Consider the following 27,428-nt stretch of genomic DNA (forward strand, 5'->3'; position numbering starts at 1 on the left):
CTGTAAAAGATGGATAAAACAAAACAACTTGGTTCAAAGCATTGGAGAACTCTCAATGCAGCCAGAACTTGAAGGCCAAGATCCTAGAGAGATGGGAAATGCATAGAAGTGAGTCAGATATTCTGAGCGGCGTTCCCCTTTAGGCATTGGATTTTTCATCAGCCATACATAAGAAACTAGAAGCTGAGCATAGCTTTTGGCAGTCTCACAGGACTCGGGAGAGCAAATGACTCGGGCTAAAATCCTGAAGAGAAAGGAAGGACCGAGAAGTGAGTCCAACTTGGCAATGCTTTTCCTCTTGAGGCAATTGCTGATTTGTAAGAGTCACAGGATAGAGAGTTCGCAAATTTGAGTAGAAATTAGTAGCTAAGAGGCCAAAGAGAGTTTTCAGCAGCCTCAAAGTTTGAGAAGATTAATTGGAAGTCAGAAATCATGAGGAGGGGAGACACTGGTAAGCTCCCTAGGCTTTCAGTTAGGACCCAGAATAGCTGCACCTTTGGTGTAAGGGTGAGCCATAAATAAAACAGCTCTCACAAAGCCTGACATTCAGCTGCAAAACAGCCCAACCCAACATTTAATTAAAGCGATCTTCCCACTTCTAACTGCCTGTGAGAAGTAGATGCTCTGTGAATGAAGATAGGGTCATCCAGAGCTTTCACAATTTTTCAAATATGATGTCTGGAATTCAATACAAAATTAGCAGACATACCATAAAACTGGCCCAAGGGGAAAATATACTAGAAACACTCCCACAGATGGTCCAGATATAGGTCTCAAACCTGGACTTAAACAAAAACTGTGATTAATATGTTCAAAGAAATAGGATCAAAATGTAGACTTTTAGCAACAAACTGGAATTTGTAGAAAAGAATCAAATGGAAATTCTAGAACTGATAAATATAACTGGAATTAAGAACTAAGACCAGCAAAAGAGAGAATTAGGGCATATCCAGATTAAAGCCTGGAGGGAAAAATGATGGAGAATATAGAAAAGAAAGCATGAAAAACATGAGAAATGACGGTAAAATTTAATATATGCGCAATTGGAGTCCCAGAAGGAGAGGAGAGAGAAAACTGAGGCAGAACCAAACTTTGAAGAAATAATGGCCCAAATTGTCCAAAATTGACAAAAGTATCAGGCTGTGGATTCAAGAAGTGCTACAAGCCCCACAGTGAATAAAGAAATAAAAACAAAACCACAGCTAAGCATGTAATGAAACTGCTGAAAACCAAAGACAAAGACTGAATCTTAAAAGCAGCTCTAGAAAAAGACATGTTATCTTCAAAAGAGCAAGTCAGGTTGACATGTGACTTCTCAAGGAAATGATGAAAGCCAGAGACAGAGGCATGATGAGGTCTGTAAAATACTGAGAGAAAATAATTGCCAGCTTATTTTTAAAAAATCCTTCAAGAGTGAAGGCAAAATAAAGACATTTTCAGACAAATAAAGACTGAGCGAATTTTTGCCTGAAAATTCTCACTAGGAGCAATGCTAAAGGAGTTCTTTAGGTAGAAGGAGATGGTCCCTGAAGGAAAATAGAAATGCACAGGAAGGAAGAGCAACAGAAAGACTAAGTATATGGGTAATGCTAAAGGAATATTGACTGCACAAAACGATACTAATAATGTCTTGTAGGCTAAAATTTGTAAAAGTTAATGATTTGGCAACAATAAGACTTAAGGTGTTAGTGAGGTGAGGAAAATTAAAGTGTTCTAAGGTCCTTGCATTGTCCTGGATGTAGTAAAAGTATCTTAGATGTTAGTATATTAAACTCTAGTAAGTCAGGATGCATGTTGAAAAAGAATGCATGTAGTGGAGACTGTAAAACTAATAAGCCAATGGAGATTGGAATAATAAAATAAAGCCCTACCCCAGGCCAGACACCTCCACTGCAACAAATACTGCTGTTGTCATATGCCCTAACCTGGAGGACTTTGGAGTAACCTTTGACCCCCTTCTTTGTGATAGGTTTGGATATTATATGTACTTGGTATATATATTTTCTCACATTTGGGGGTCACTAATCTTAATGTAGATAATTCAGAAAGATGAGTTTTAAATGATCACCAAATCCATTTCAGAAAGAAAACATTTTGGACATTAGTAGAGAGAAAAACCTCATATTAAAAGACCCAACGATGTTTGCAGTCATGATCCCAGTTCAGCAACTAGATGAGTATACCTGCTATATTTGCACTGATTCTTGAATACATTCTGCAAGGAGTTCATTAAATTTTAAAGAATAAATTAATTTTGCTCCAGATCACACATACATACCTGTCAGTGCTTCTTGGTTAAATGCATGCATAAATCATAGGAAATACTTAATACTGACAAGCAAATAGTCTCCCCGCCAAAAAAATCCCAATAAGGATCTGACATGCTTCTATGCACTTAAAGGCTATTTCGAAAAAGATTCCAGTTCCCCCACTGATACCCTAGAGAACTGCTCTCAGGAACTGCAGCTATCAATGAACATGCTGCCCATAACACAGATGGATCAATGCCCTGGGAATGCCATTGGCTTGCCAGTTAATAGGCTTTTGATTTTCTTTCCCCATTGATTAACAAAGCAGTCATTTTGCTTTTGAATGGGAAGATAAATTAAGAAATACTGTAACTGGAGCCCACTGGGAAACAGACTGTAGTTTGGAAAAATGATGCTAGGTATGGGCACAAAGGAGGTGGAACGGATGACTTGGCTAAAGCAGTCCTCTGTCACGGAACTGAGGGCTAAAGTGTTCAACTGAACTCAACAGACACTTAATCCTTGTATGATGAGTCATATGCAAAGCTCCACTGGGGAGAGGAAGGGATGGGTTCAGGGCACAGCCCGGCTCAGACTGACACGTTGGGTGCTTTCTTCCAGAGGCAGATGCAGACATTCATAATACAGGGCAGGAAATGAGCCAAGAGGGATACAAGATGCTCTGGAAGATCCAAGAAGGCAGAAACAGTGTGCATTTGGAGGACCAGGAAAGGCATCATGACAGGGTGGGCTATGGGAGGCTGGGTGGAATTTGGATCGATGTACATGGGGGAAGGAAAGCTCTTCTAGGGATGGAGAGCCAGCACGGAGGAGAAGTAAAGAGCCAAAGAAAAAGAAAGAACTCAAATTCCAGTGCTACTGAAATTATTAGCTGTGCGACCTTGGACTAGTTACCTAACTTTTCTGGACTTTGGTTTTCTCCCCGGGTAAATGAAATCAATAATAACCACCTTTACAGGGTTGTTGTTAAGATTCTTTGAAATCTGTAAGTCTGCAAGGAATCTATCCTAGTGCCTGGAACAGGGCAGACAATAGTGGAAGCTGTAAAAAGGATAGCAAGACTTTGAAAGAACTATTGGCCTTCCTTTCCTGAAGCAAAGGCATTTTACTGCTTTCTGGGTTTTCTGTCTACCTGAACGCTGAGTAATTGAGCTCTTTCAAGGTAAGATCTGTCTTAATGCACCTTTATATGCCTTCTGGCTTATCTCAGGGCAAGGCCTATAATAGGAGCACAGGAAATGTTGATGGAAAGAATGAGTGAATGAGTATGTCCTGCCCTACTCCATCTCCTAGCACTCTCCCATCCCTTACAGTTTCAGGAAGGTATTTCCCACCTCCATGCCCCCTGGCGTGCCTTTCCCTTTTGTCTACCTACAAACTTTCTTCATCCTTTAAAATTCAGCTCATGACTTGGTGAGGTCCTTCATCCAAGATAGAGTTAGACGGCACCGATACTTTCTCGTTAGTACTCCTGTGTAACCTTATACAAAACTCTATCATCATGCACAGCTCAGCAGCTTGAAATTTCTTGCTGTTCCATTTTCCTTAGTCCTCAAAGCCAGGCCTTCTAAGCTTTATTGCCCACATGGCATCAAGGGGAGATGTTATAACGTGGAGGCAGAACTTGAGAAGGCAGCAGAATCTCTCTCCATGAGACGGGGTTCTTATTTCTTCGGTTTGTTTATATATTTCTATCCTAAAGAGAAATTGCTATGTTTACACAGTTATAGAACCATTGGAAGTGTGACTTATGGCTTTATAATTTCTGTAGCTAATTTCATATACTATGAAATTTCAGAGACAGTTTAATTTCTTTCCTCCTCTGAGACAAGAATTTTAAGTTGTTGCAGGGGAGTCAAGAGTGCATTACAATTTGGGGGGATGGTGTCATGTGTCTTCCACACTGATCTTATTCAATACATGTCAATAATTATCTGCTGACTGAACCAATGCCCTGGTCTCTGGTCACTCCCCTGCTCAGGGCTGCCCTGTTCCTACTGGTCTATTTGTAATCTTTGCAGCCTGATATTCAAGGTCATTGGTGAGATGACCCCTACCTCCCTTTACAGGTCCATCCCCTACCCCTTTATGCCGTGCATCTCTCACTGATGGCAAGCTGGGCCACTGGGTGGGTGGTTCTTGGCTCCATGGAGGGTCTCTTCTATGGGCTGGAAGAACTTGTTTGCATGGGGAATGTCAGGGTTACCTTTAGGAGAGTTTCAGGATGAGACAGCTAAGGAACTGCATAGATAGGAGGGACATTCCAGAGACACTCTGACACAAGGTACGGAATGAACAACCCATCCTCAAAACAGACCTGAAGACCAAATGTAGTGGTGCCGAGGGATACAGCTCTTGAGGCAGCTACCCCATGTAGCCAAAGCGCATGTACTGGCTGCAATCCTAACATGCTCTGTTTGGGAGTCCATCCTCACATGAGGAAGGCGACAACATAAACTGCTACCCTGGTCCTGATGGTCCAGCAAGAGCAAGACAAGAAAGGAGCTAATATTTTTTTGAGCATCAAAATATTGAGTTTAATATGCAGCTCATGAAACCTCAGCTTCCCGAGGCAGGGGAAAGTTCTGTCTGTGCTCAGTCAGCCCTGTTGCACTTGACTCCCCTAGTCCAGGTTGCTCTGTGTTGTAATCACCTATTTCTATGACAAATTTTCCCAAGAAATCAACAGCCCCTTAAGGACAAGTGATTTCCCAAATATGGTGTTTGACACATGAATGAATGAATGAATGAATGAATGAATGAATGAATGAAATCTATACTAAGTGCATACACCTTTTTACCACTAGATGGCAAATATTCATTGGAAAGTCTGGCTCCTACCGGTCTCAGAAGCAGCCCAGTGAAAACTACGTAAGTTTTTCAGTAAATGGGGTAGTGCATACAGGGTGAGATTTTTCAGGGCTGCCTATCCCTCTTCTCTTTCAGCAGAGAGGAAACCACGCACTGGAAGTCAGGAGTCCAGGCTGCAGATCTGTGCTGCCATTAGCATTTGGGCAAGTCACATATATTTCCTGAGCCCCCGTTTTCTCATCTAAAACAAACAAGCAAACAAACAGCAGACAGTGGTGACTTTAGATAAACACGTATTAACACCTATGGTACCTCAGACCCTGACTCAGATACTGAGGATAAAGACGTGACTCAGAAATGGTCCTTGCCTCCAAAACAGGGCTTCTCAACTCTGAGGTGAAAGACCAGTGCGTTGCTATCATTTAAAAAATATCTAAATCTGTTGCAGACTGTATTTTGGTTAAATATAATTGAAGTGTAATAGTAAAAACAAAAGAAAAAGTAAAATTCAAGTTCTGACATTTTTATTATTAGATTCAGGGACATTGTTAAATTGCCATTTCTAAGTGTCTATTCTTAACTTCTGGACTTAGCGCATCATGGACTAGTTGCAAATGGCCTGTGGGCAGGCACCAGCCCACCGACCACACTCTGTGTAACACTCCCAAGGGCAGCTCACACCAGAGTCCCGTGAATATGGGACAATCCACAGACAAGGTTCTCTCTTCCGCGGGTATTAAACACTGAAAGCCGGTAGACACACTGCCTGGGTGTTTCGAAGGTGGAGAGGGGGTGGTTGTGATCACTCCTGGGGCCTTTCTGGAGAACGTTCTGGCCAGTCCTTTCTGATCCTTTAAGACATCAGACCTTCCTAGGCCAAGTGGCTGCCAACTACCAGAAGGGCCTTTGGGCACCTTTCAGCCATTCCCATGCTGTCTGGACTTCCAGGCTCTTCCTGTTTGTGGCCTAACCCCTCAGACCTTAGCCAGGTACCAACTTTGCCTTGGCTTTCCTCCTTGGCCACAATTCATACGCCTTCCCTGAGCAAACTGCTTTGGACCACCTGGATTATAAATCCTTGCCTCGGACCAGCCTGGCCCCTGGGACCAGGTTCTAACTGGGGGTTTTCAGGCACACTGGCACCATGTTGGCCTGACTCCATGAGCAGAGTCTAGACAGCTCTGTTGGTCACTGGGATGAGAACATTCCATCAAGAACACATAACGCGTTTCCTCATGTGGTGTCTTTTAAAGATCCCCAAGCTTGGGTGTTTGGCTTACTTCCACTATGAAATAATCAGTTTTTGAATAGATACTGCAAAAACATGGAACAACATTCGAAGGGCACCAAAGGCAATACCATGGAAGCCCCCCTCCCCCATTCCTATTCCACAGCCTCTCAGTCCCCTTCCCAGAGGCAACCCCCATTCGTATTCTTATGCACCCTTCAAGAGATGTATGCATACGTTTTCAAAAAGATAACACAAATGGAACACACTATACTCTGCTCACTTTCTTTTTCATTTTTAAAAATATGTTCTTATTGATTTCAGAGAGGAAGGGAGAGGGAGAGATAGAAACATCAAAGATGAGAGAATCATTGATTGGCTGCCTCCTGTATGCCCCCTACTGGGGATCAAGCAGGAAACCTGGGCATGTGGCCTGAGCAGGAATCGAACCATGATTCATGGGTCAACACTCAAAGACTGAGTCAGAGAAATGTGCCCTCCACAAAGCTGTATCCATCTGTGCTGCCACAATTGGCATACTGAAGTATCTGTTTTCCTACGGCTGTCAACTGTAGCTCTGTGAATGAATTTGCATTTCTGTAATTGTAAATAAAGTTGAGCATCTTTTAAACTATCTAAAAGCCATCTAATTTCTTTTTTTGAGAACTTTCCATGTATTTGATAATTTTTTTTTCTATTGGTTTATTGGTCTTTTAAAATTGACACATAAGTGCTCTTTATATACTAAAGAACTTAGCCCTTTGGTGATTGATGGTAAGAGCTACAAATATTTTCTCCCACTTGGTCCTTCATCTTTAAAAACTTTGAAGAATCTTTCCCACAATTAAAAACTGTTTTTAGTTTACTTTTATCAGTCTTTTCTTTTAGGGCCGCTGGATTGTGTAACATGCTTAGAAGGGACTTTGTTCTAGATTATAAAAATGATTCTCTCATGTTTTCTTCTAATGCTTTTACATCTTCATTTAAAAATATTTAAATCTTTTATATATTTGGAGTTTATTTTGGTTTAAGAATTGAGGTATGAAGCAAACTGGTTTTCCTGTGGCTTCCAGTTGTGTCATTATCATTTATTAAAGAATCCATTTTCCCCCAACCGATTGAAATTATACTTTTTTCATATACTTAATTTAAGATGAAGTTGGGGCTATTACTATATCTATTCATGCTCTAGTTTCACACAGTTTTATTGAGTATAGTTTTAATATCTGGTTTAGCTAGTCGCTTCCCTACTTCCCCCAAATCATTATTCTCTTTAAGGCATTTTCTGACTATTCTTGACTATGTAGCTCTTCCATAGAATTAGTCTGTGTAATTAAAAACTTATTTGGTATTTTTTGGGGGTAGCACTTGAAGTTTACAAATTAAGTTTGGGGTATTGGTCTTTTTGTAGTATTCCATTTCTTATCAAAGTTTTCTTTGTTTATTTAAATAACATTCTTGTACATGTACAAATAGTACAAAAAGGCAGATGGTGAAATGTGGACACACATTTCAGTTCTAACCCCTGGTCTAGAGACAATTTCATAGAAACATTCTCTGCATATAAAATTTTATATGTGCACATAATCATTTGACTTTCACCCACCTACCTTTTTTTCCCCTACATGGCAGAAAGCTAGGGGCACTGTTTTGCTTTTCAGTATATACAGATCTGCCTTATTCCTCTTAATAGTTGCATGGCATTTAACTATATAAAAGCAGCCAATCCCCTATTGATAAAATTTCTTCTTTCCATTTCTTATTTTTATAAGCAATCCTATATAATAAAACCCTAATAAGCAAATTGACCGAACAGTGTCACAACCGGTCGCTATGATGTGCACTGACCACAAAGGGGCAGACGCTCAACGCAGGAGCTGACCCCTGGTGGTCAGTGCTCTCCCACAGGGGGAGCACTGCTTATCCAGAAGCCGGGTTCATGGCTGGCAAGTGCAGCAGCGGTGGTGGGAGCCTCTCCTGCCTCCACAGCAGCAGTTGGACATTCCCCGAGGGGTCCTGTACTGCAAGAGGGTGCAGGCTGGGCTGAGGGACACCCCCTCCCCGCCCCGGGAACAAATGTTGTGCACCGGGCCTCTAGTGTTATAATAAATCTCCTTCCTCATACACCTTTGTGTGAGAATATTTCCAGAAGACAAATTCCTAAATAGAGAATTATTATGTTGAGGTATAAATAAAACGTACAAACAGCAATGTAAATATACTCAACACGACATAAATGTACACTTACAAACAATTAAGATGATAAATATTGTGTTATGTGTTTTGCTACAATAAAACAAGAAAATGTACTATTTTGATTGATATTGCCAAACTGCCCTCTACATCTTAAGGCAATTTATTAATTATTCCCCATTTACATTTGCCTTCGGTTTGCAATATTTTGGCTCAGTTGCTGTAAAAATAGATTCTTGTGTAAGTTAAGTAATCTATAAGTTTTGAATAGAATTGTCCCACATTTCCCTCATACAGAGATTCTCAGAAAAATTCCCAGGACTTGGTGATGCTCTGGTGCAGAACTGGGGAGGCCAGAAACTGCTGGGAAGAGGCAGACCAGTTTTATGAAAGAACAGGCATCACTGAATTGCTTTGGCTGCTTGTCCTACTGTGATTTTGATTTGTTTGAAGTCTCAAGTGAAAGCAAACAAGAGGTTTCATGTGACTCAAATCACACCTTTCAAATGATGTTCTAATTTCTGTATCATGTCTGTGACTGAGAGTCTTTAACTCCTTTCCTACCCCACTCCTAGTATCATGTTGTTTCTATCAAACACAAGTGCCCACTTATACGCACTCCATGGAGTTAAACCTTGAATGAGATGGGGAAGAACAAAGGAGGATGGACAATGATGTTAATGTAACACAGATAAAATGGGCACTCCTGGGGGCTGCGTGCAGCAGGGTGACAAACCTAAAAAAATTATATCCAATCTGACTCGCAGAAGCCTTGGAAAGTATTGTAGGCCTTTTTTATTATTAATTTATGATTCTAGAGAGGGAGGAAGGGGAGTGGGAAAAAGATAGAGAGAGATTGTTGCCTCCGCATGTGCCCCGACCGGGGATTGAACCCACAACCCAGGAATGTGCCCCGACTGGGAATCAAACCTACAACCTTCAGGTGCACAGGCGATGCTCAACCACTGAGCCATACTGGCTGGACTAGAACTTTATTTTAATAAGTAAAAGCTGGTGTGTGTGTGTGTGTGTGTGTGTGTGTGTGTGTGTGTGACTTTCTCAACCAGATGGGGCAGCATGTTATAGTCCATGGAAAACATCAGAAATAAGGCAGTGGTTTTCATTAGAGAAAAGTGATAAAAAGTTTAGGGAATCAGGAAAAATAAGTTTAGTAGACATATATATCATCTCTAACTGTTTAAAGATGAGAAAAAAAAATCTCAAACCCTTTCTGCCAGTTCCAAAGCCTTATAAACTGCTTCAACTTTAAAGAAAAGAACACTTGCTTGTTTATTGATTCTTGGGCCATAGGTGGTACAATCATCGTATTGGCTGGCTTACGCGATCTGTCAAAGCAAGGCTTTCTGAAGATGAAACAGGATATGCCTATGTTAGGGTGCACCATGATCTGACCTCTCACAGGGAAGCCTTGAGTCCAGAGAAACCTAAAAGCTGGCGTGTTTATTCTAGTGCATTTTTTTTTCATGAATGAATGGCCATTCACAGCTCATGGTTTTATGCAAGAGACATTCATGGCTTGCTTGTGGATTAACCAACTCGGATGTTTGTTGAGCAACTACTAGGTATGAGAATGAATTAGGTGCTGGAGATATTTGGTGGGCATCTGCAAACATGAAAGACTGAGCTGATGTAGAAGGTTCTCCCTTTTTCTACAAACATAGAAATGCCAGACAGAATACAACAAGACAGATTTTAACAATACCTAACTGCGTTTAGAAATTGTCTAGATGCCAGGAATGGGGAGGAAAATCTGCCCCAGACCAATGAGCAGGAGCTGGTACATGGTGACCTGTCTGGACTGTGGGCCAGGATATGGGCTAGAGGTGGAGGGAATACATAAAGCCATGCAAGGAGAGAGGGGCCGATCTTGAGCTTGTGGGAGATGAGATGCAGGAAGACATCCCTGCATCAAGCTGGACATTTGAGAGCTACCCTGTTTATGAACAGGATACAAGAAAGCTCTCCATCAGTCACCAGGGAAGGTGGCAAGGAAGCTTGCCCTCTCTCCAGACCTGTGAGTAAAATTCACTTTCAAAAAACGGAAGCCCTAGTCTCTCCCATGTAGGCGTGCAGAATCCATATTTATACTGGCCATGCAGTAGGGCATGCCCCACTGATAAATGATATAAAAACTCAGGTGGACAAGACAAAGATACAATGTCACCCCAAGGAGACACAGAAGACTCTCACTGGAAAAAAAGAAAAACACCACTAGACATGATCAAACAACCCAAAACCAAATGAGGAAACTAGTGATGGGCAGAGAGAGAGCAAGTTCGATTAGTCCTGAAGACCCTGAGATAACAGAATAATCCAAAGGAGGCAATTAGGCATGTTTAAAATTGAAGAGGTAAAAGTAACCGTAATGAAACAGTAGGATGAGTATGACTAGAGGCAGTGAGGAAGGCCAACAGGTGCCTGCCTTCAGGGGACACCTCGCCTGCTTGGGAGAGGGGAGGAAACAGCAGAGAAGCCTGGGGGATTCAGAAAATGGCACGTTCAAGAGCGGTCACAGTCCAGTGTCTGCAGTTCCCCATCTGATGCGGAGAGATGCCCCTCAAGAAACTATAATTTTTAATAATTACTTATGTATCTGCCTCTCCACCTAGTCTGTGAATATGTCATGCTGTGCCACACTCCCCATCATTCCTCTTGCCACACCAGCCTTCTCCTAGTTCTTCAAGCACAATAAGCCCGTTTCTGCTGCAGGGCCTTTGCCCATGCTGTTGTCACCATCTAGAAGAATCTCTTCCTTCTGCTTTTCTGTGGGGTCTCAGCTTCATGGCCGATCCTCAGGAAGACCTCCCCTGACCACCTATCTAAAAAGGTCCCTCTCTACCACGGTCCTCTATGTTACCCCTTGTTCCTTTTCACTTACAATTTACAATTGCTTATTTTTTCCTTGGTCTCCCCTGTTAGAATGTAGATGCCATGAAGGCAGGAAATGAACTGTCACATCATCTCTAAAGACTGGCATTTAGCAGGTGTTCAATACATTTGTTGAATAAGTAAATTAATACACTTCATTGGGGGTGTGGCAGGACCTGATTCATGTTTTTATAAAGTGGCCTGAGGCCTGGAGATTTACCTCCAACAATATCTACTGTGATTAATATCTACTATTACAATTTTCTACTACTAATAGGATTGTTAGTTTGTTCATTTGTTTGAAAGCCATCAGCATAAGATATTCTTCCAACTCTATCTACTATGCATAATAGGAAGAGGATTGGAGGTAGGGAGATCGGGAGGCTAGTGCGAGAATTTAGGCAAGAGATGAGCATGGCTTAGATGGGGCAGTGCTGATGAGGGAATCGGCTGAATGAGTTTAAGAGAGAAGGCAGAAGTTGGGGTAGGGGAGAGAATCGAGAATGATGCCTAGGTTTCTAGTAAGGATAACATGGTGAGTAGGGCACCAGATTTGGGCCAGCAGCCAGCAGAAAACCAAACAGTCAGTACACATGCCATAAATGTGCACTTGATGAAGTAGAAATGGTCTTAGTGTAACATCTTCATTACCATGAGTACACGTCAGCTCACTTTCTGTTCCCGGGTCTACCTACACATGTGATCTACCGTTTCCTACTGCCACCACCTGCCTTGCGTTGCCCATTTGTGACCTGCCAGGCTAATGCACAGTGCCCACCAGAGCGCATTTGCCTCCGTCTCCCTCTAAGAAGTGTGCCCTGCGCCCTTCCCCCACTTTCTCCAGCCACTAATGTCATTATTGCCAATAATGCTGCTGTAAGTTTTTTTAAAATGTATTTTTATTGATTTTAGAGAGGAAGGGAGAGAGAGAAACATTGATGAGAATTATTGGTTGGCTGCCTTGCTGTTTTTATGAATTTTCTTGGTTTTTGTAGTTACATTAACATTAAAATTTATACTCAATGATATTATCACAGTTTCCCACTACTAATGGGATTATTAGTTTGTTCATTTGTTTAAAAGCCATTAGCATAAGATTTACCTCCAACAATATCTACTGTGATTTTTAATGCCCTTGAAACTTGCAGTGAGCGCTAAGTCTATAATACGAGAAGGCTGGTAAGCATATAAATGTCTTCCTTGGGAAGAAAGGGCTTTTTATTTTCATCCTGGTTGGACTCGGGTTCTTTGATAGAGTGATTGGTAGGCTATAAAGTATTAAAGGCTCAGAACACTGTGTTAGTCTGTAGATGTGTTCAAACAAGTTCCCAGTTATTCAGGGGACATGTTTATATTCTAGGAGGATTCCCACCTCTGCTCCTTTTTATGTTGCTTCTTACCTGACTTACATAAAAATATAATAAATTGGATGCTTGCAGGAACGATAGAACCATGACGTGTTCGGAAGTGAAGGGGCCCCAAAATCACTCTATCCAACTGACTTTCTAAGGAGCTGGGAGTTCGATGCATTGTTAGTGCAGCTCTGGAAACAGGCTTATGTCAGAGGCTGGCGAGAGGAGTTTCTCTGTTGGGCAGTTGTGTGGGGCCGGGAAGGTGGATGGGCAGGGCCAGTGTCGTGGGTGAGAGACCCACAGATTCTCAGGCCCCAAGTTATGAAATTCACAGCATCGTCATCGTGAAAATCTTAACAAGTTTTGAACAAGGCAACTGACATTTTCACAAGGCCCTGCAGCTTTAATATCTGGTACTATGTACAGGGTTTGGAGCCAGACAGACTTGAGTTCAAGTTCTGGTATTCTCTAGCTATTGACTGCCTCAGTTTCCTTATCTGTAAAACTGACAATTTGTTGTCTTCTCAAACTGGAAGTGAGAGCTCAAGGTACACGTCTAGTACGCAGGGGACCTGAAAGGCAGTGATAGACCCTGAGATGTGCTAAGTGGGATTTTTATCGACATGTGCAGTATCCACAATTAAACTTATGACTATGACGTAATGTCAGAAACACTAGCCAGCTGGGACAAGCAGGCATCGCCTGTGTGGTACAGAAGCCAACCCCAGGTGTGCTGGCGAAGAACACACCAAGCAAAGAATGTTTTCCTAAGGGGGGCATTCTAAGGCTGAGGGCCCTGTCCATCAGTTATCAACCTTTTTGCTGCTATGACACATGACAGATACGTTCACCAGCACAACACGGTCTCAGTGTCTCACATTCACACATGCTTCCTTCTTTTCCAGAAAACTCTCAAGATAGCGAACAAGTGAGACTGGCATTATTATGAAGATGCCCTTGCCTTGGATATAACTTATTTGCAAACCTCAGTATTTCAACCATTATTTGTAACATGTGACAGAACTTGACAAGCCAGCGTATCACAATTCCAACGCTGAGAACTAGAAATATGGATGGATCCTCAGGATCCCAAACAAGAGACTTCCCTCCCGCCCCCCCCCCCCCATGACAAGTGGAACAGACTGGGACCAACAGGAGCCCGCCATGACTTTGCCAATGTGCGTAGCTGTGCTACGGCCTGAATAAGTGATGCCAGTACCAGGCAGGACAGCCAGAGTCAGAGGAACATTTTTCCCCCCAAGAATGGAGACAAGACTTTAAATTGAATTCATAAGAAACATAAGCTGATTTCTGGGTATTTTGGGACGTTGGTCCAAAAGGATTTCTCAGGGGATTAAAGTAGGAGTGAGGGTGACCTTTGTTGCATTCAATTTAGGGTGTGCGGGGGCCAGGAGTCCAGATGTGTGACTTCCAGGGGAAGCACCTCAGCTGCACTCAGCTTCCTTTGCTGCTCTGTGGGCACATGCATATCGGGAGACATGGGCCCAGTGTCTCTGGGGTGTCCTGCATTTTCTCTCTCTGGCCCAAAGGGGTTTTGTGGGTAGTGATGGCCAATGCTGGACCATTTCCTCTCCACAGGGCAGCCTATGAATGGCCAGAGCAAAACACAGCTCTTCTTCCAAGATCCCTCATCAGAACAAGTTATTTCTCCTTTGTCTCTCAGTGGTAGGAGTGGGTACCTAGATAATGGTACAGCTCTTAGACCCACATAACATGGCACATGGTACCTGAAAGATGCTTCAGTCTCTAATGATTAGAACTAATGCCTGCCTAATTTACCAAACACCTCAAATGTTTATCTTTGGAAATGGCAGTTTTGGCTTAGACAACCAGGATGTCGCTCCTTGACCCTCTCAAAGATCATGGTAAGCAAATCATAAGCCACCACATGGACTCTCAGGAAACCAGAGATGGTGCCCCAACAATGTGGCCACAGCAGCAGCTTTTAGCACAAACGAAAGAAAACACAAACGCAGTCAGAGGAGGACAACATGATGGGCATTGGTGCCTCTGTCCTCAGCCTAACCCAGACCTTCCAGATTCAGCAAATAGATTCTGCTTCCTGGGTACCAGTTTTCCAGCACATTGCACTATCAATTTCGAGATCCTGGGAAAGAAATCTAAAGAATGCTTGGATAGCATTTCTGGTTTTGGGTTATTCTGTGATTGTTTTTCTTACCTGTTGTCGAATTTCTTCCTCCATTTTTACTGGCGAGCCCAATTCTGCAACTTGTTTGACGCCTTCGCTGGCATATCCTCCGTACTCCCACAGCACGTAATTCTTGGAGTGGGATCCACCAATGATCGCAGACCAGTGATTGGCCCGACCTAGGAAAGCCAATCAGGATGCAGGTATCAGTGTGGCTGTGGCTCAAACTCAAGGCCCTTTAATGATGGGGAGGAAGTATAATTGGACAATGACTAAACCAGAGCTGGCTACGCACCTGGTTGGTGCTAGGCCCTGTGCTATGCAGTGATGAGTAAGACAGTCCCTATGAACAAGTAAGTCTTGGGGACATGCAGACAGGGCAACAGTAGATGACTGAATAAGACACAGAGGCAGCCCAGAATGATGACTTCCATTTGGAAGGGTTTCAGAGAAGGGAACAGCTGAGAGAATTTTAAAGGCTGATCAAATGTGTAAGATAGAATAGAAAGGCAATACTATTTCTGGCAGGCTAAGAAACATTAAATAACACTGTGTGTTTGGGGAACCATAAGTAATTTAGCATTGCTGTGTCACAAACTGTCAAGGGAAGAGGTAAGAAATAATGCCAGGGAGGCAGGAAGAAGCCTACTCATGGATGGCTTTGTTCTAAATACTTCAGGAGTCTGGATGTCATTTGAAAGGGTTTGAAACCACAGAAGGGTTCTGAGTAGGGGAATGATGTGATCACATTTGAATTTCAGATAAATCATCCAGGCAGCAGTGTAGAGAATGCATTAGAGGGAGCAAAATTGGAGTGCAGAGCTGGGGAGGTCAGCAAGGAGCAAAAAGTAAAGGGGTAGAGTGTGAAATAGGCTTACAATTCTGGGGAATAAGCAATGTTGCCTTTAGCTGGCTTTTCTGTGCATCCCAGGATGGGGGTTGGGGAAGGCAGGCTAGCTATGCTGAAGGATGCAAAGGCAGTTGGCATATGAGGAAGTGATCAGTCCACTGTGGTTTGGTGAGGATCATGCAGGAGGATGATTGTTGTGGGATGTAGGTGGGAATTAATGATTCACACAAGAGGAAAGCAGAATAAGGTCTGGGTGGGACCAAGACAGATCTTAACCTGGAGATTTTTTAAAGTGCCAGAGAGAGGAGCAGAGTCAATACCAGTGTGACATTGGGTTTGCTTTGCATGTGATGAATGTAGACACACTCATATATATATGTCTTACTAAGTTACATACAATTCATCATAGGGTTGGCTTAGTTCTCTGCCATTCTTCGGTTGGGTTTAAAAAGTCTCCAGTTTAAGAACATTTTCAGGCATAGGGAAGAGGAAAATTTGCACTGGGCGGCCTCAACTGACATTTGCAGTTCATCACCTTGTAGCCAGCGTGGGCAAAACTCTCCACTGCAACCCACCACTTAGGAAATGAGTCCCAACAGGGCCGGATCCTGTTTATGTTTGCCACCTGCTACCCCATGGGCCCTGCCCCCAGGGGCACATTATGAGCATGGGCACAAAGCCAGCCTTCTGGCCTGCTGAGGGCAGCCTTGCCCCACCCCAGGCAGATGACAACACCGTGTGGGTCTGCCCAACTGCTTGTTCATTATTTCCCACACATCAGGGAGATGCAAACTTGTGTTTATCTGTCGTGTCCCTAGAGAAGACAGATGGAGACGCTGCCAGTTATTTCTCTCACTCACTTCCTGAGTGGGGAGAATGTCCTAGCTGTCATCTCAGCCAAGAGCACTGCGCTTGTGTAAGAGCAAGAGCAGGAACTAGTGCTGGTCTTTGGTTCATGATGTGAACTCAGGGAAACCAATCAAAGCACCTCTTGGTCCCCCTGTTCTGTGCCATCAAAATGCCCCCCTTGTTCCAGACCTATCTTACCTGCAACTTAAAAAAAAATATTTTTATTGATTTCAGAGAGGAAGAGAGAGATAGAAACATCAATGATGAGAGAATCATTGATCTGCTGCCTCCTGCACATCCCACACTGGGGATCAAGCCTGCAACCTGGGCATGTGCCCTGACTGGGAATGGAACCGTGACCTCCTGGTTCATAGGTTGACGCTCAACCACTGAGCCACACTGGCCTGGCATCCTACCTACAACTTTTGTACCTTAGTAGCTTAGCCCATACTGGTCCCTCTGTGCTTTTTTACTCTTGACTTGGCCAACTCATCCTTCCTTCGTGATACCCAGAAGCCTCCCAAGACTGACTGAAACCCTTGTCTTAGGCCTCCTCAAGCACAGATAACGTTTATAATCACTTGTTACATGTCTGCTTTCCCACTAGACTTAAGCTCCCTGGTGGGTTGCAGTGGAGAGTTCTTGTCTTCAGCACTGTATCCCCAGTACCTGGCACTGTGCCTGATACAGTGTGAGTGCTCAGTACACATTTCCTAAAGCATTTCATCCAAATGATCCAATGGGAAGGTGGCAGTATCTGTGCTCGGAGCATTTAGGAGCAGGCTTGTACAGATTGGATTCAATGTGATTACATTAAAATCTCAGTTCAGCATGGTTCCTGACACCTACTGGGCTAACGCACTTAGCTATCCTGCATGCTATTATGAAACAAACATCAACCAACAACAGAAAAGAAACCATTGGTCTTAAAACCAACAGAGAGGGATCCAAATCCTGGCATTGTTACTTCCTAACTGTGTAAACTTGGTCAAATTCCAATTACTTTATCTCCCCGAGTTTTGTTTGGCTCCCTCTTTTATAATTCAAGAATGATAATGCCTACCTTATCAACCTATTATATGAATTAAATTAAATTATTGAAAAAGTGAGATAACATATGTGCAATTACTACTGGCAACACAATAGGCACTCAATAATTATAATTTCCTCCTTCCCTGGTTGTTAGGGAGACTGTAAAAATGAGTAAAACATGAAACCTGCCTTAATTCAGTATCGAAGATAAGAAATAGATAATATGGAACAGGATAAGAGAATGGGAACAAGCACAATCATAGGGGGATTAGGAGATAGGCCCAGATGGGCCTTTCTGGTTTTATTCCTTCAACTTCCATTAAGTCTGTGCCAAGTGCAATGGCTGGCCATGGACACTGACAGGAATTAGATATGGTGCTTGCTCTGGAGGGACTCACAGTCTAGGGGTGGAGAAACAGATGGATAAGCAGATTACTTACAATTAAGCATGGTCAGGGTTATTACAGAAACAAGAACACAGAGCACAGGGGATGGAACAGCTAACTCCAAATTCCCCTAACATCCAACGATTCAGCCTAAAGGCACATGTGCAGAGAAGCAAGTGCCTCAAGAGCGGGATGCCTTTGTGGTTTCTTACCCTTCAATAAATGTCATTATACCAGTTAGACCTTCTAGTCAATACATTTGTAAGTTTTCTACAATGATCTTACAACATACCACATTAATTCACATTTCAACACATGAATAATATCAACCACATGACAGATATCTTCAGGGCACTAGGGTAGGGTGAGGGACCAGACTGCACCCTCCCTGTTGGAACAAGCCAGGCATCCATTGAAAAACAATTTGAAAGGGTATGATTTTAGGTGAGGGGCAGTCATTCAGGTGCAGAATGATACAGGGGAGAAAAGCATTATGACCACAAGCCAGCCATTCAATCTCTCAGAGCCTCAGCTTACCTTTTCAAAAAAATTTATTTTTCAACCACAGTTTACATTCAATACCATTTCATACCAGTTTCAGATGTACAACAGCAAAGTGGTCAGAAAACAGTGCACACTACAGAGTGGTCCCCTGCTGTCCCAAGCACTCACATGGCCCCATACCCAGCTATCTCGACATTATCAACTATATCCCCCATTCTGAAATCTGCATCTCTGTGGCTATTCTGCAACTATCAATTTGCACTAGGGAAAAAAGGAGAATAATTACTGGGCTTGACTATCTCTCTCAGAGTTGTGCAAAGTAATTGGGCTGGTTTCTGAAAGAACTATGAAAACTTTAAAGAACTGTATAAAACAAAGGTTTCTGAATGATTATAGACAGAAAGCACTATGGGAATCCACAAGAGGAATTCAGAAGAAGTGGGGGGACCTAGGAAACATTCTCATTGGAAGGAGTCTCCCATGGGAAGATTGGGCAGTAGGAAAGGATTCCATTAAAAAAATAGATAAGAGGATTAAACACTTATTGAAGGGTATTAGGTGTTAGGTATAATGCTTTCCTAGATGTAACATTCACAACAACCTCACTCTCATTGTCTAGATGAGGACACTGAGTCCCAGAGATGGTAAGGAACCTACCCAAGCTCACAGAGCTAGTGATGAACAAAGCTTGGGTTCAAACCCAGGTCTGTCTGATCCCAGAAGACACACTCTTTTCTCTACACCCTGCTGAGAGGCCAGGAACCAGAGAAGAACATTTGGTGGGCTGAAGAGTTGAAGACAAAGAAATAAAATGAAAAAGAAAGTCAGGGCCAGGTTGTGGGAGGGTGCTGAGTGCCTGTCATGGTAAATGGCATTGATAAAAGGGGAAAACATGATGGGAGTTTCTTTCTTGGAAGAATGACAATAGCTACATATTGAGCTGATACTATGTGCCAGGCACTGTGCCAAGGACTTGACCAACATTATCACATTAAACACTCAAAAAATAAAACCATTTTGATACAGATAAAATTATAATTTTCATTTTTCACATGAGGAAACTTAGAATCAGAGACGTTGAGTTAATCCATGATCACAGAAACAGATGATTGAAGATGCTGGAATTGAGTTGGGTCGGTCTGGTCCCAGCTCTTCTCCACCACACTGCACCACATCTCCAGCAGGATACACTACAGAGGGCCCAAGGGTGAAGAGACCAATTAGGAGACCCACCAACATTTCCTGCATGAGTTGTATAAGTTCTGACTTAGGGCATTGAAGAGAAAATGGAGACTCTGGGTCAGAGGTATGAGCAATAAGAGGAAAGATGGGACAATCTTTGGGAGGCCGTTTGGTGAAATAGTTAAAACTCTGATTTTTGGATTAGACTAACTTGTACTCTAGTCTCAGTTCTGAAACTTTCTAGCTTGAATAAGTAAATTAATCACTCTCAGCCTCAGTTTCTTTTTCTGTAAAGTAGGAATATTGATGTGACCAACCTGCTAGTGTTGTTTTGAGGCTGAAGTAATGACTAGTGGCTAGCACATAAAATAGGCTTGATGCTAATAAATGTTAATCAGTAAAATTAAATTGGAACAAGGCAGGGCAAACCCAGACAAGTTTCCGAAAGGCATGGGAACCAAAGAGAATCTGATTGGGTGATTGGGCAGCAGTTTGACTTAGGACTGGTGAGTAGAGATAGAAAGGTCAGATGTAAGAACCCAAATATGAAAAAATGGTAGAGAGTTGTCTAAATGTGATACAGTGGTCTGGGGCCTGCAGAATAAGGTGGTTAAGCAGAATCCAGTAAACTGAGACACAGAGAAGTTTAGACTTGGGCCCCACCATCCTCCAGGAAATAAGAGAGGAGAGAGAGAAGCCCCATTATTAGAAGGTCTGGGGATAGGGGGCTAAGTAAATGCTTGTGGCCTTCTTAAAGGAATAGTCCCGCTGGGGTCCTTGGTGAAACACTGAGGCTTCAGTCTTGGGTGCAGTGGCAGAGACACCAAGACCATCACCAACCCCTTTTGCTCTCAGGTATGGCCACAGCTATTTGGTTTAGCATGCCTCATTCTGATTCTGGCAGTTTCCAATTGGCCTGTACATATCTGGGTCTAGATATTTACTCCCAATAGCTTGGATGAGGCATAGATGGAACAGGCAGGTGGGAAGTGGCAGGAAGAAGTGATTATTCACGTGAGTTTGAGATACCGATAGCCAGCCAGGTACATTTGTCTACAATGCCACTCCAGGGACATATATCCTGAATATATGTGCAGTAACCTTATTTCTGACACCTTTTCTCTTATCATTGCTGGTGCTAAATTACCATTGTTCACAATGATGCCTAAAAGGCCATCACTGATAAAAGAAGAGCGGTTTTTGGCTTTTTGTCTGGTGTGGGAGGTGGCACGCTGCAGGGTAAATGGATTCCCTGAGATGTTCTGCATACGGCAGGTGTTCAGTGACAGCTCAGATTTCCTGGCCTGCTTTGACAGTGGCTGTATTCCCCTGCCAATCCCAAGCCTGAACAAAGCCGCCCATTCATTTCCTTGACATTCATTTATAACACTTCATTGGAGAATGTTCTACAACTTGGTGACTGGTTTACTACAGCATCCTGTTATCCAACCTCAGCCTCAGCAAATCTTTTTTTTTTTTTTAAGGTGGGGGGGAACCCTGTAATTTGCTATAGCAGCAACACCAGAACTCCTCTGGTCTCTAAGTCTTAGCCTCCTCCTGCCTTTTATCTTTTAGTAAATGACCTTATCACTTAACTCTTCTGAGAAGACCAAGGTCAACCCACCCACAGACTCATCCATGCACCATGTGGCCACTGACCAATAGAAAAATGCTGTGGAGCTGCCAGCTCTATTCATAAAAGTCATCTTGCATCTCACTTTCCTCTTGCCCTTGTTATTCTCATCCTAGGCTCAGTTCCAGAATCTGCATGGTTTCTGATACTTTGGAACTGGCTACAGAACTTGGCTCCTCTGGGTTTGCCCCTGGGTGCTGACCAAGACACAGCGTGTACTTGTTCTGTGGCTCTTCCTGCTCTTGGCAGTTTCAAAAATTCGTTCTAACCAAGCCATTCTGGTTTTCAGAATCTCATCCCAGTATGGCCTCCTGGAAAAAGCTCTGCATGGGGAAATATGTCAATTAGGCCAGAAATTCCTCACCTTTCTGCGCTCAGCTAGCTTTTTTTCTTCCTCAAGGTTTCAAGAAAAGTGTCACTTTTTCAATCCAGAACCAACTCTTGCACTTATGAAATTGGTTATATTCTTTTGTATTTCCTTGAGGCCTCCAACAATAATATTTTATTCTATTAAATTAGTTCATTGAATGAACATTTACTAGACATACAGGGTGTCCCCCCAAAATGTATACACAATTTTTTTCTGATAGCTCAATACATGTTTCTTTCTTTTTAGATTTAACCCATTGGGATTAGTAATTATTCAAACTGTGTATACATTTTTGGGACATCTTATATACTATGTGCTAATTCAGGGATCAGCAAGCTACAGCCCACTGCCTGTTCTTGTTCCAATAAAGTGTTTTATTTTACATATTATTTTTTACCGTTTATGGCTGCTTTCATGCTACAATGGCAGAGTCAAGTAGTTACAACAGAGAGAGTGTCTAGCTGCAACCCCCCTAAAATATTTACTATCTGGCCCTGTGTAGAAAAAGTTTGCTAAAACCTATGCTACTCCAAGGAGACCCTGAGAAGAATCAGACTTGACCCCTGTCCTTGAGATGTTCAATCTGCAGGGTAGGGTGGAGGGCATAAAGGACAGGTTATAATAGGCAATTGCAATCAATTATGTGCAATAGAACTCTGATAAAGGCAAAAACAGAGTGATATAAGAGTACAGATAAGGGAACATTAAACACTGACTGAACCAGAAAGGGCTTCCTGGAAGTTATGATAGTTGAACTACATTCTGAAGGATAAGTAGGAGTTAGCAAGGCAATTATGGGATAGGGAGAAGAATAATTTTGCAGAAGGACCAGTATGTACAAAAGCAGAGCATAATAAAATGTAGAGGTACATAGAAAACCACAAGTAGGTCAAGTAGTGTGTGTGTGTGTGCGCGCGCGTGTTTGTAAGAAAGGGATGATCCAGTGATGAAGCCAGTCAGCCAGGCATATCATGAAGGGATACGAATGTCTTAACAGTAAGTTTTTATTTTATCTTGAAGGCAGGGTAGAGCAGAGAAGAGATAGTTCTGTCTGTAGACAACTCCAAAATCTACATATACTCACACAACTTCTGCTTCTAATTCTTACGTAGTAAATGGCACTAGACTAGCCTCTGCGCATAATTATAAAACTGGACAAAACATAGGAAACTCCAGTTTTCAGATGTTGGAAAACAGACAGCAAAGGACTATGATCCTTGACAGAAGGGACACATAAGAGGTGAGCCCTAGATTTGTCCTGGACATTTTCTGATTTGTGGTGCATCATTTACTAGCAGTGTGACCTTGAAAAAACTACCTACGTTTTCTAAGACTTTGTTTTCTTATCTGTGAAAAAGAAATAACAATGGTACCTACCGTTTAGGATTGTTATGGCTATTACAGAAAGAAACCATATGAAAACAGTACAGTTTCTGTTATATAGCAAATTTTTAATAAATGTTACTTTTAATATTAATATTAATATTCCATTTCTCCAAGGAAGGTAAGGATTGGGAACAAACTGGAGCATGCACAGTACCTATCCATTAGGATAAAGCAAAATCTTGGAAGATAGCTGAATTTTCCAGGTGGTGTGGTCAGCTTAATTGTGGTTCAGGTGGCAGTCAGCTCTGGGGAGGGGGATAGTAGAAGCCCATCAGGTGGGTGGAGCAAGGGGTGAGGGAATGGCAGCAGAATGTGTCATGTGTGTGAACAGAAGCAGCCATGAGAGCCCCTGTCACAAGCTTGCAATGAGGGTTCCAATTCTCCCTTCTGGAGTCAGGGTGGGAGACTGAAAAGAGGCTTAGAAGGAAGCAGGGGCCAAAGCAGCATCTCTGTTCTTGAGCCTGGAGATAGTTTAGGAGCCCAGACATGAACCCCACAGGACCCAGGACTTGGATTGGGGCTGAAGTGTCTTTTAACAGCTGTCTGTCTCACATAGGAATTGCCCTAGAAAGTGGGAAATAATAATAATTAAAACAGCTAGTGAGACTTTACTATGTGCTTTTTATAAAGTTATTTATTTAATCCTTGGAACAAGGCCATTTGACAGATTTGGAAATTAAAGCACAGAAAGTTTAAGTGACTTGCCTAGTTATCCAGCTAGTACTAGTAATGCGGGGGGGTGGGGTGTGTGTGCTTAATCCAGCATCTAGAAGGGGATTCAGGAATCTGGAGAAGGCACTGTGTGTAAATTAATAAAGAGTCCAGAGATAAAACATAATTTTGGGAGGCATTTTGGGAGGCCAGAGGAGCTTGGCTAAAGGAACCAAGTCCTCTGTCTCTCTGGACCCCTTGCTTTTTATTAACACAAATTATCCTAAAGCAAGGTAGATATACACATCAAAGGCAAGGTTTAGTATACAGAATCCATTGTCAGATTAGGGAAACTGCCTATGGCTTTTCAGGTGTTTGGCCAGCAGGAGGCAATAACATGTAGATTGAAATGCCCTCAGCTGTCTGGCAGCAAGCAATCATTTATGCATCCTTCTCAGGTTTGGGGAAATGCCCTCAGCCATTTCCAACAGGCAATAACATATGTGATTCAGCCCTTGCTGAGTCCCCAAGTTCCATCAACCTTTTGATGAAACTTGCATTTATAACATGCTGGAATTAGCTCCCGGCATACTAGTAAGTGGCAGAGCCAGGATTTGGACCCATCCAGGCTCACTCTAGAGAAGTTTTGTTTAAATGAGCTTTTCTGTGAAGGTGGAGGTGTTCTATATTCCGCTGTCCAATATGGTTGCCAGTTGCCATATGTGGCTATTGAGCACTTAGAGTGACAAAAGGCCAGTGTGACTGAGAATTTTAATTTTTAATTTTATTTAATTTTAACCAGTTTAAATTTAAATAGCCATGTGTGTCTAGTGGCCATCAATTTGGACAGCACAGATTTGGAATCTAGGAAAGATCTGAGGACTGTTGCTAAGTTCAAGGACCAAGTGTGCAGGTAACCCCCTCCTGGGAAGTGGAAGCAGAAGAGGGTAAACCCTACCGGGGACTGGGGTCTCTCACAGTGTGAATCACAGGTGGCAAGGTAGACAGCATGCAGGAAGAGCCAATGCACTTGAACTATGATTTGGCCTGCAGCAGTTGTATTTGGTGCTTTGTATTACTCACCTACATCTACCTCTCACTTAAGCCACAACAATGGCGGCAGGTGTGGGCCACACTCGCACTGTCAGTGTGCACTTCAGATGTACTGTGCTTCTTTTCATTTACTGCCTCATGGCCTCTCGGAAGTTCTGAGGCCTGGTTGGCCTACAAGCAAGTGCTAGGATGTTAGTGCTCCTGAAGACCATCCTCAACCCATAGAGGGGCGGGTGCTAGCTGACAAATCTGGGAGGTGGATAATTCTTGGAGGCGTCTGTACACTTTTCAGAGATACAATGGTGCCAATGACTTCAAAATGCACTCTTAGGTTGATTCCTCCTCCTCCCCTTTCCTTCTCCCCCAATGCCTTCTCTCCTGCTTCCTGGATCATCTTCTACATAAAGTGTCTGCACCGAAGTCCTTGCCTCAGGCTCTGCTTTTGGGGAAATTGAGACGTGGCTCAAATCAAGTAAGATCATGTGTCTGGGCCCAGAGACCCATAAAGTGACAGTCTGGAGATTAGACGAGAGGCAGTTTGACCCTTCAGCACCCCTCTACCCAAAGCTATGGACGTTGTCTTCATCATTGCTGTCATTGTTACCATTATCATCACAACCACTACCATTCATTGAACGCATTCTTAGCATCATGCACTTCACAGGTATTAGCTAGCACCCTGCTGTTCTCACAATGGTCATACTGAGTTGCTAGTAAGGGGCAGAGCTGAGATTATAATCAGATCTGCCAAGGCCACACCCTTTCTACTCCTCTAGGGACCCAGAGCTTGAATTAAGTCTAGATATAGTTAGAAGGCCATTCTGATGTCACCAGAATCAGCTCTTGGGGTTGGTATACCAGGGGGTTAAATAGAACTGTGCCTGTCGAGCCCCTGACAGCGTTGTAGGCATTGGCTCTTAACATCATCAATTTCAGCCTTCTTCAAACTCAGCCTTTCTGAGCCAATTTTTCTGAACTTCTGACTGTGATTTATTTAGACATCTCTTAAAGCCTCGTCAACCACGTGATTCTCATCTTAGAGGCAAAGAACATAATCTTAGGGCACCCCCAGACTCTCCATTGCTACTGTGGAGGCTGGTTAAAAGTTTATTGTGCACTGACAAATAGCATAGGGGTTATATTTCTGGAAAAGGGAACTTTATTTAAAAGTGTCCTTCCAAGCTGACTTTTCCACATAAACATTGTTATATATGGGAGAGAGGCTGTATTCCTGGAAACCTTCCAAATGTTTAATACATCATTAACATCTGAGTTTGAAACCCTAGGGAAGAAACTGTAGCACTTTGGATGATAAATTCTAGCAATGTTTATCTATTTTTAAAAATCTAAGAGCTTGTATTTAAAAACTTAGCAGGAACAATAAATTACTTTATTTTTTAGAGTATAACAAACAAACAAAAAAGAGAGAACTTCTCCCAACCCCATTAGTTCATTTTTCAGGTTTGCATCTTAACTGTCAGCTATACTCTGTAAATAGTAAGCCATTGCTCTTGAGTGTTTAAAAAGTATTTGGGCAGCAGAGAGAAGAAATAGTAATTACTGAGCACATGCTTGTTCTGGCTGCTTCATATGTATCCTCTAACTTACTTTCAATCCCATTTCATTGGTGAGAAAACAGAAGCTTGAAGAGAATGCCAATGGGCACATTGCTTGTGAGTTGTTGAACCAGGATTTAAATCATGATTACCTTGTCTTTTTGTTCTGCCAGTGAGAGAGAAGCTAGAGGCTCTGGGGAAAGTTTGTTAAGCTAATAATAGAAGCAAAGTCTATTGAACCAAGTCTATATATAGGATGAAAGAGGAGTCAAGCTGAGGTAAAAAAAAAAAATTCCACCTCAAATTTGAAGGTAAAAGTGAAGATAGGAGCCCAATTTCTTTCATGACCATAGATGCAGAATCCTCAAACAAAATATTGGCGTTATATCCAGTTATTTAGAAAAAGTATACCATATCACAATCATATAGTATTTATTCCAGAAATGTAATGGTGGTTTAACATTCAACATTCCATCAATATAATTCATCACATTAACAGAAAAATTATAGGAATATCTTCACAGATACAGAAAAAGCATTTGATTATATTCAATATCTATTCATGATTTTAAAAATCTCAGCAAACTAAGAACAGAAGGGAACTTTCTTTACCTGATAAATAGCTACCAAAAAAGCTATAGCAAAAATCATACTTAATAATATATTAAAAGCTTTCCCTACAATTACTGCTAAAATAAAATGCATTTCCCACAAGATTGGAACAAGGCAAGAATGCCCACTATCACCACTTCTGATCATCATTATACTGGAAATTCTAGCCAGTGCAACAAGGCAAGAAAGAGAAATAGAAGGCATAAGGATTGGAAAGTAATTGTGGTAAGATAAAATTGTGTTTGTAAGAAATTCCAAAATAATCTATATATAAGCAAATAGAATTAATAAGTGCATATAGCAAGGTCTCTGGATACTAGGTCAATATACAAGAATTAACTTAATTCCTAAATACAAGTGACAAATAAATCAAATTAATATTTTAAAAAGCTATTATTTAGAATAGCATAAAATATATATTTTAAAGGATAAGTATAGTGAAAAATGAACA

At 42.2% G+C, this 27,428-nt stretch overlaps 1 protein-coding gene across 1 annotated transcript in view; it reads right to left on the reverse strand.

Annotated features, from left to right (window-relative positions):
* The window catches only part of SPON1 (spondin 1), a 261,366-nt gene that overhangs the window by 93,459 nt on the left and 140,479 nt on the right, over positions 1–27,428 (reverse strand). Inside the window, exon 6 of the mRNA XM_079787932.1 lies at positions 14,944–15,092. Coding sequence (XP_079644058.1) covers positions 14,944–15,092 — 149 coding nt within the window. The remainder of the gene's footprint in view (positions 1–14,943; positions 15,093–27,428) is intronic.

The sequence above is a fragment of the Cnephaeus nilssonii genome, assembly GCF_951640355.1.
Source record: "Cnephaeus nilssonii genome assembly, chromosome: 13".
Lineage (NCBI taxonomy): Eukaryota > Metazoa > Chordata > Mammalia > Chiroptera > Vespertilionidae > Cnephaeus > Cnephaeus nilssonii.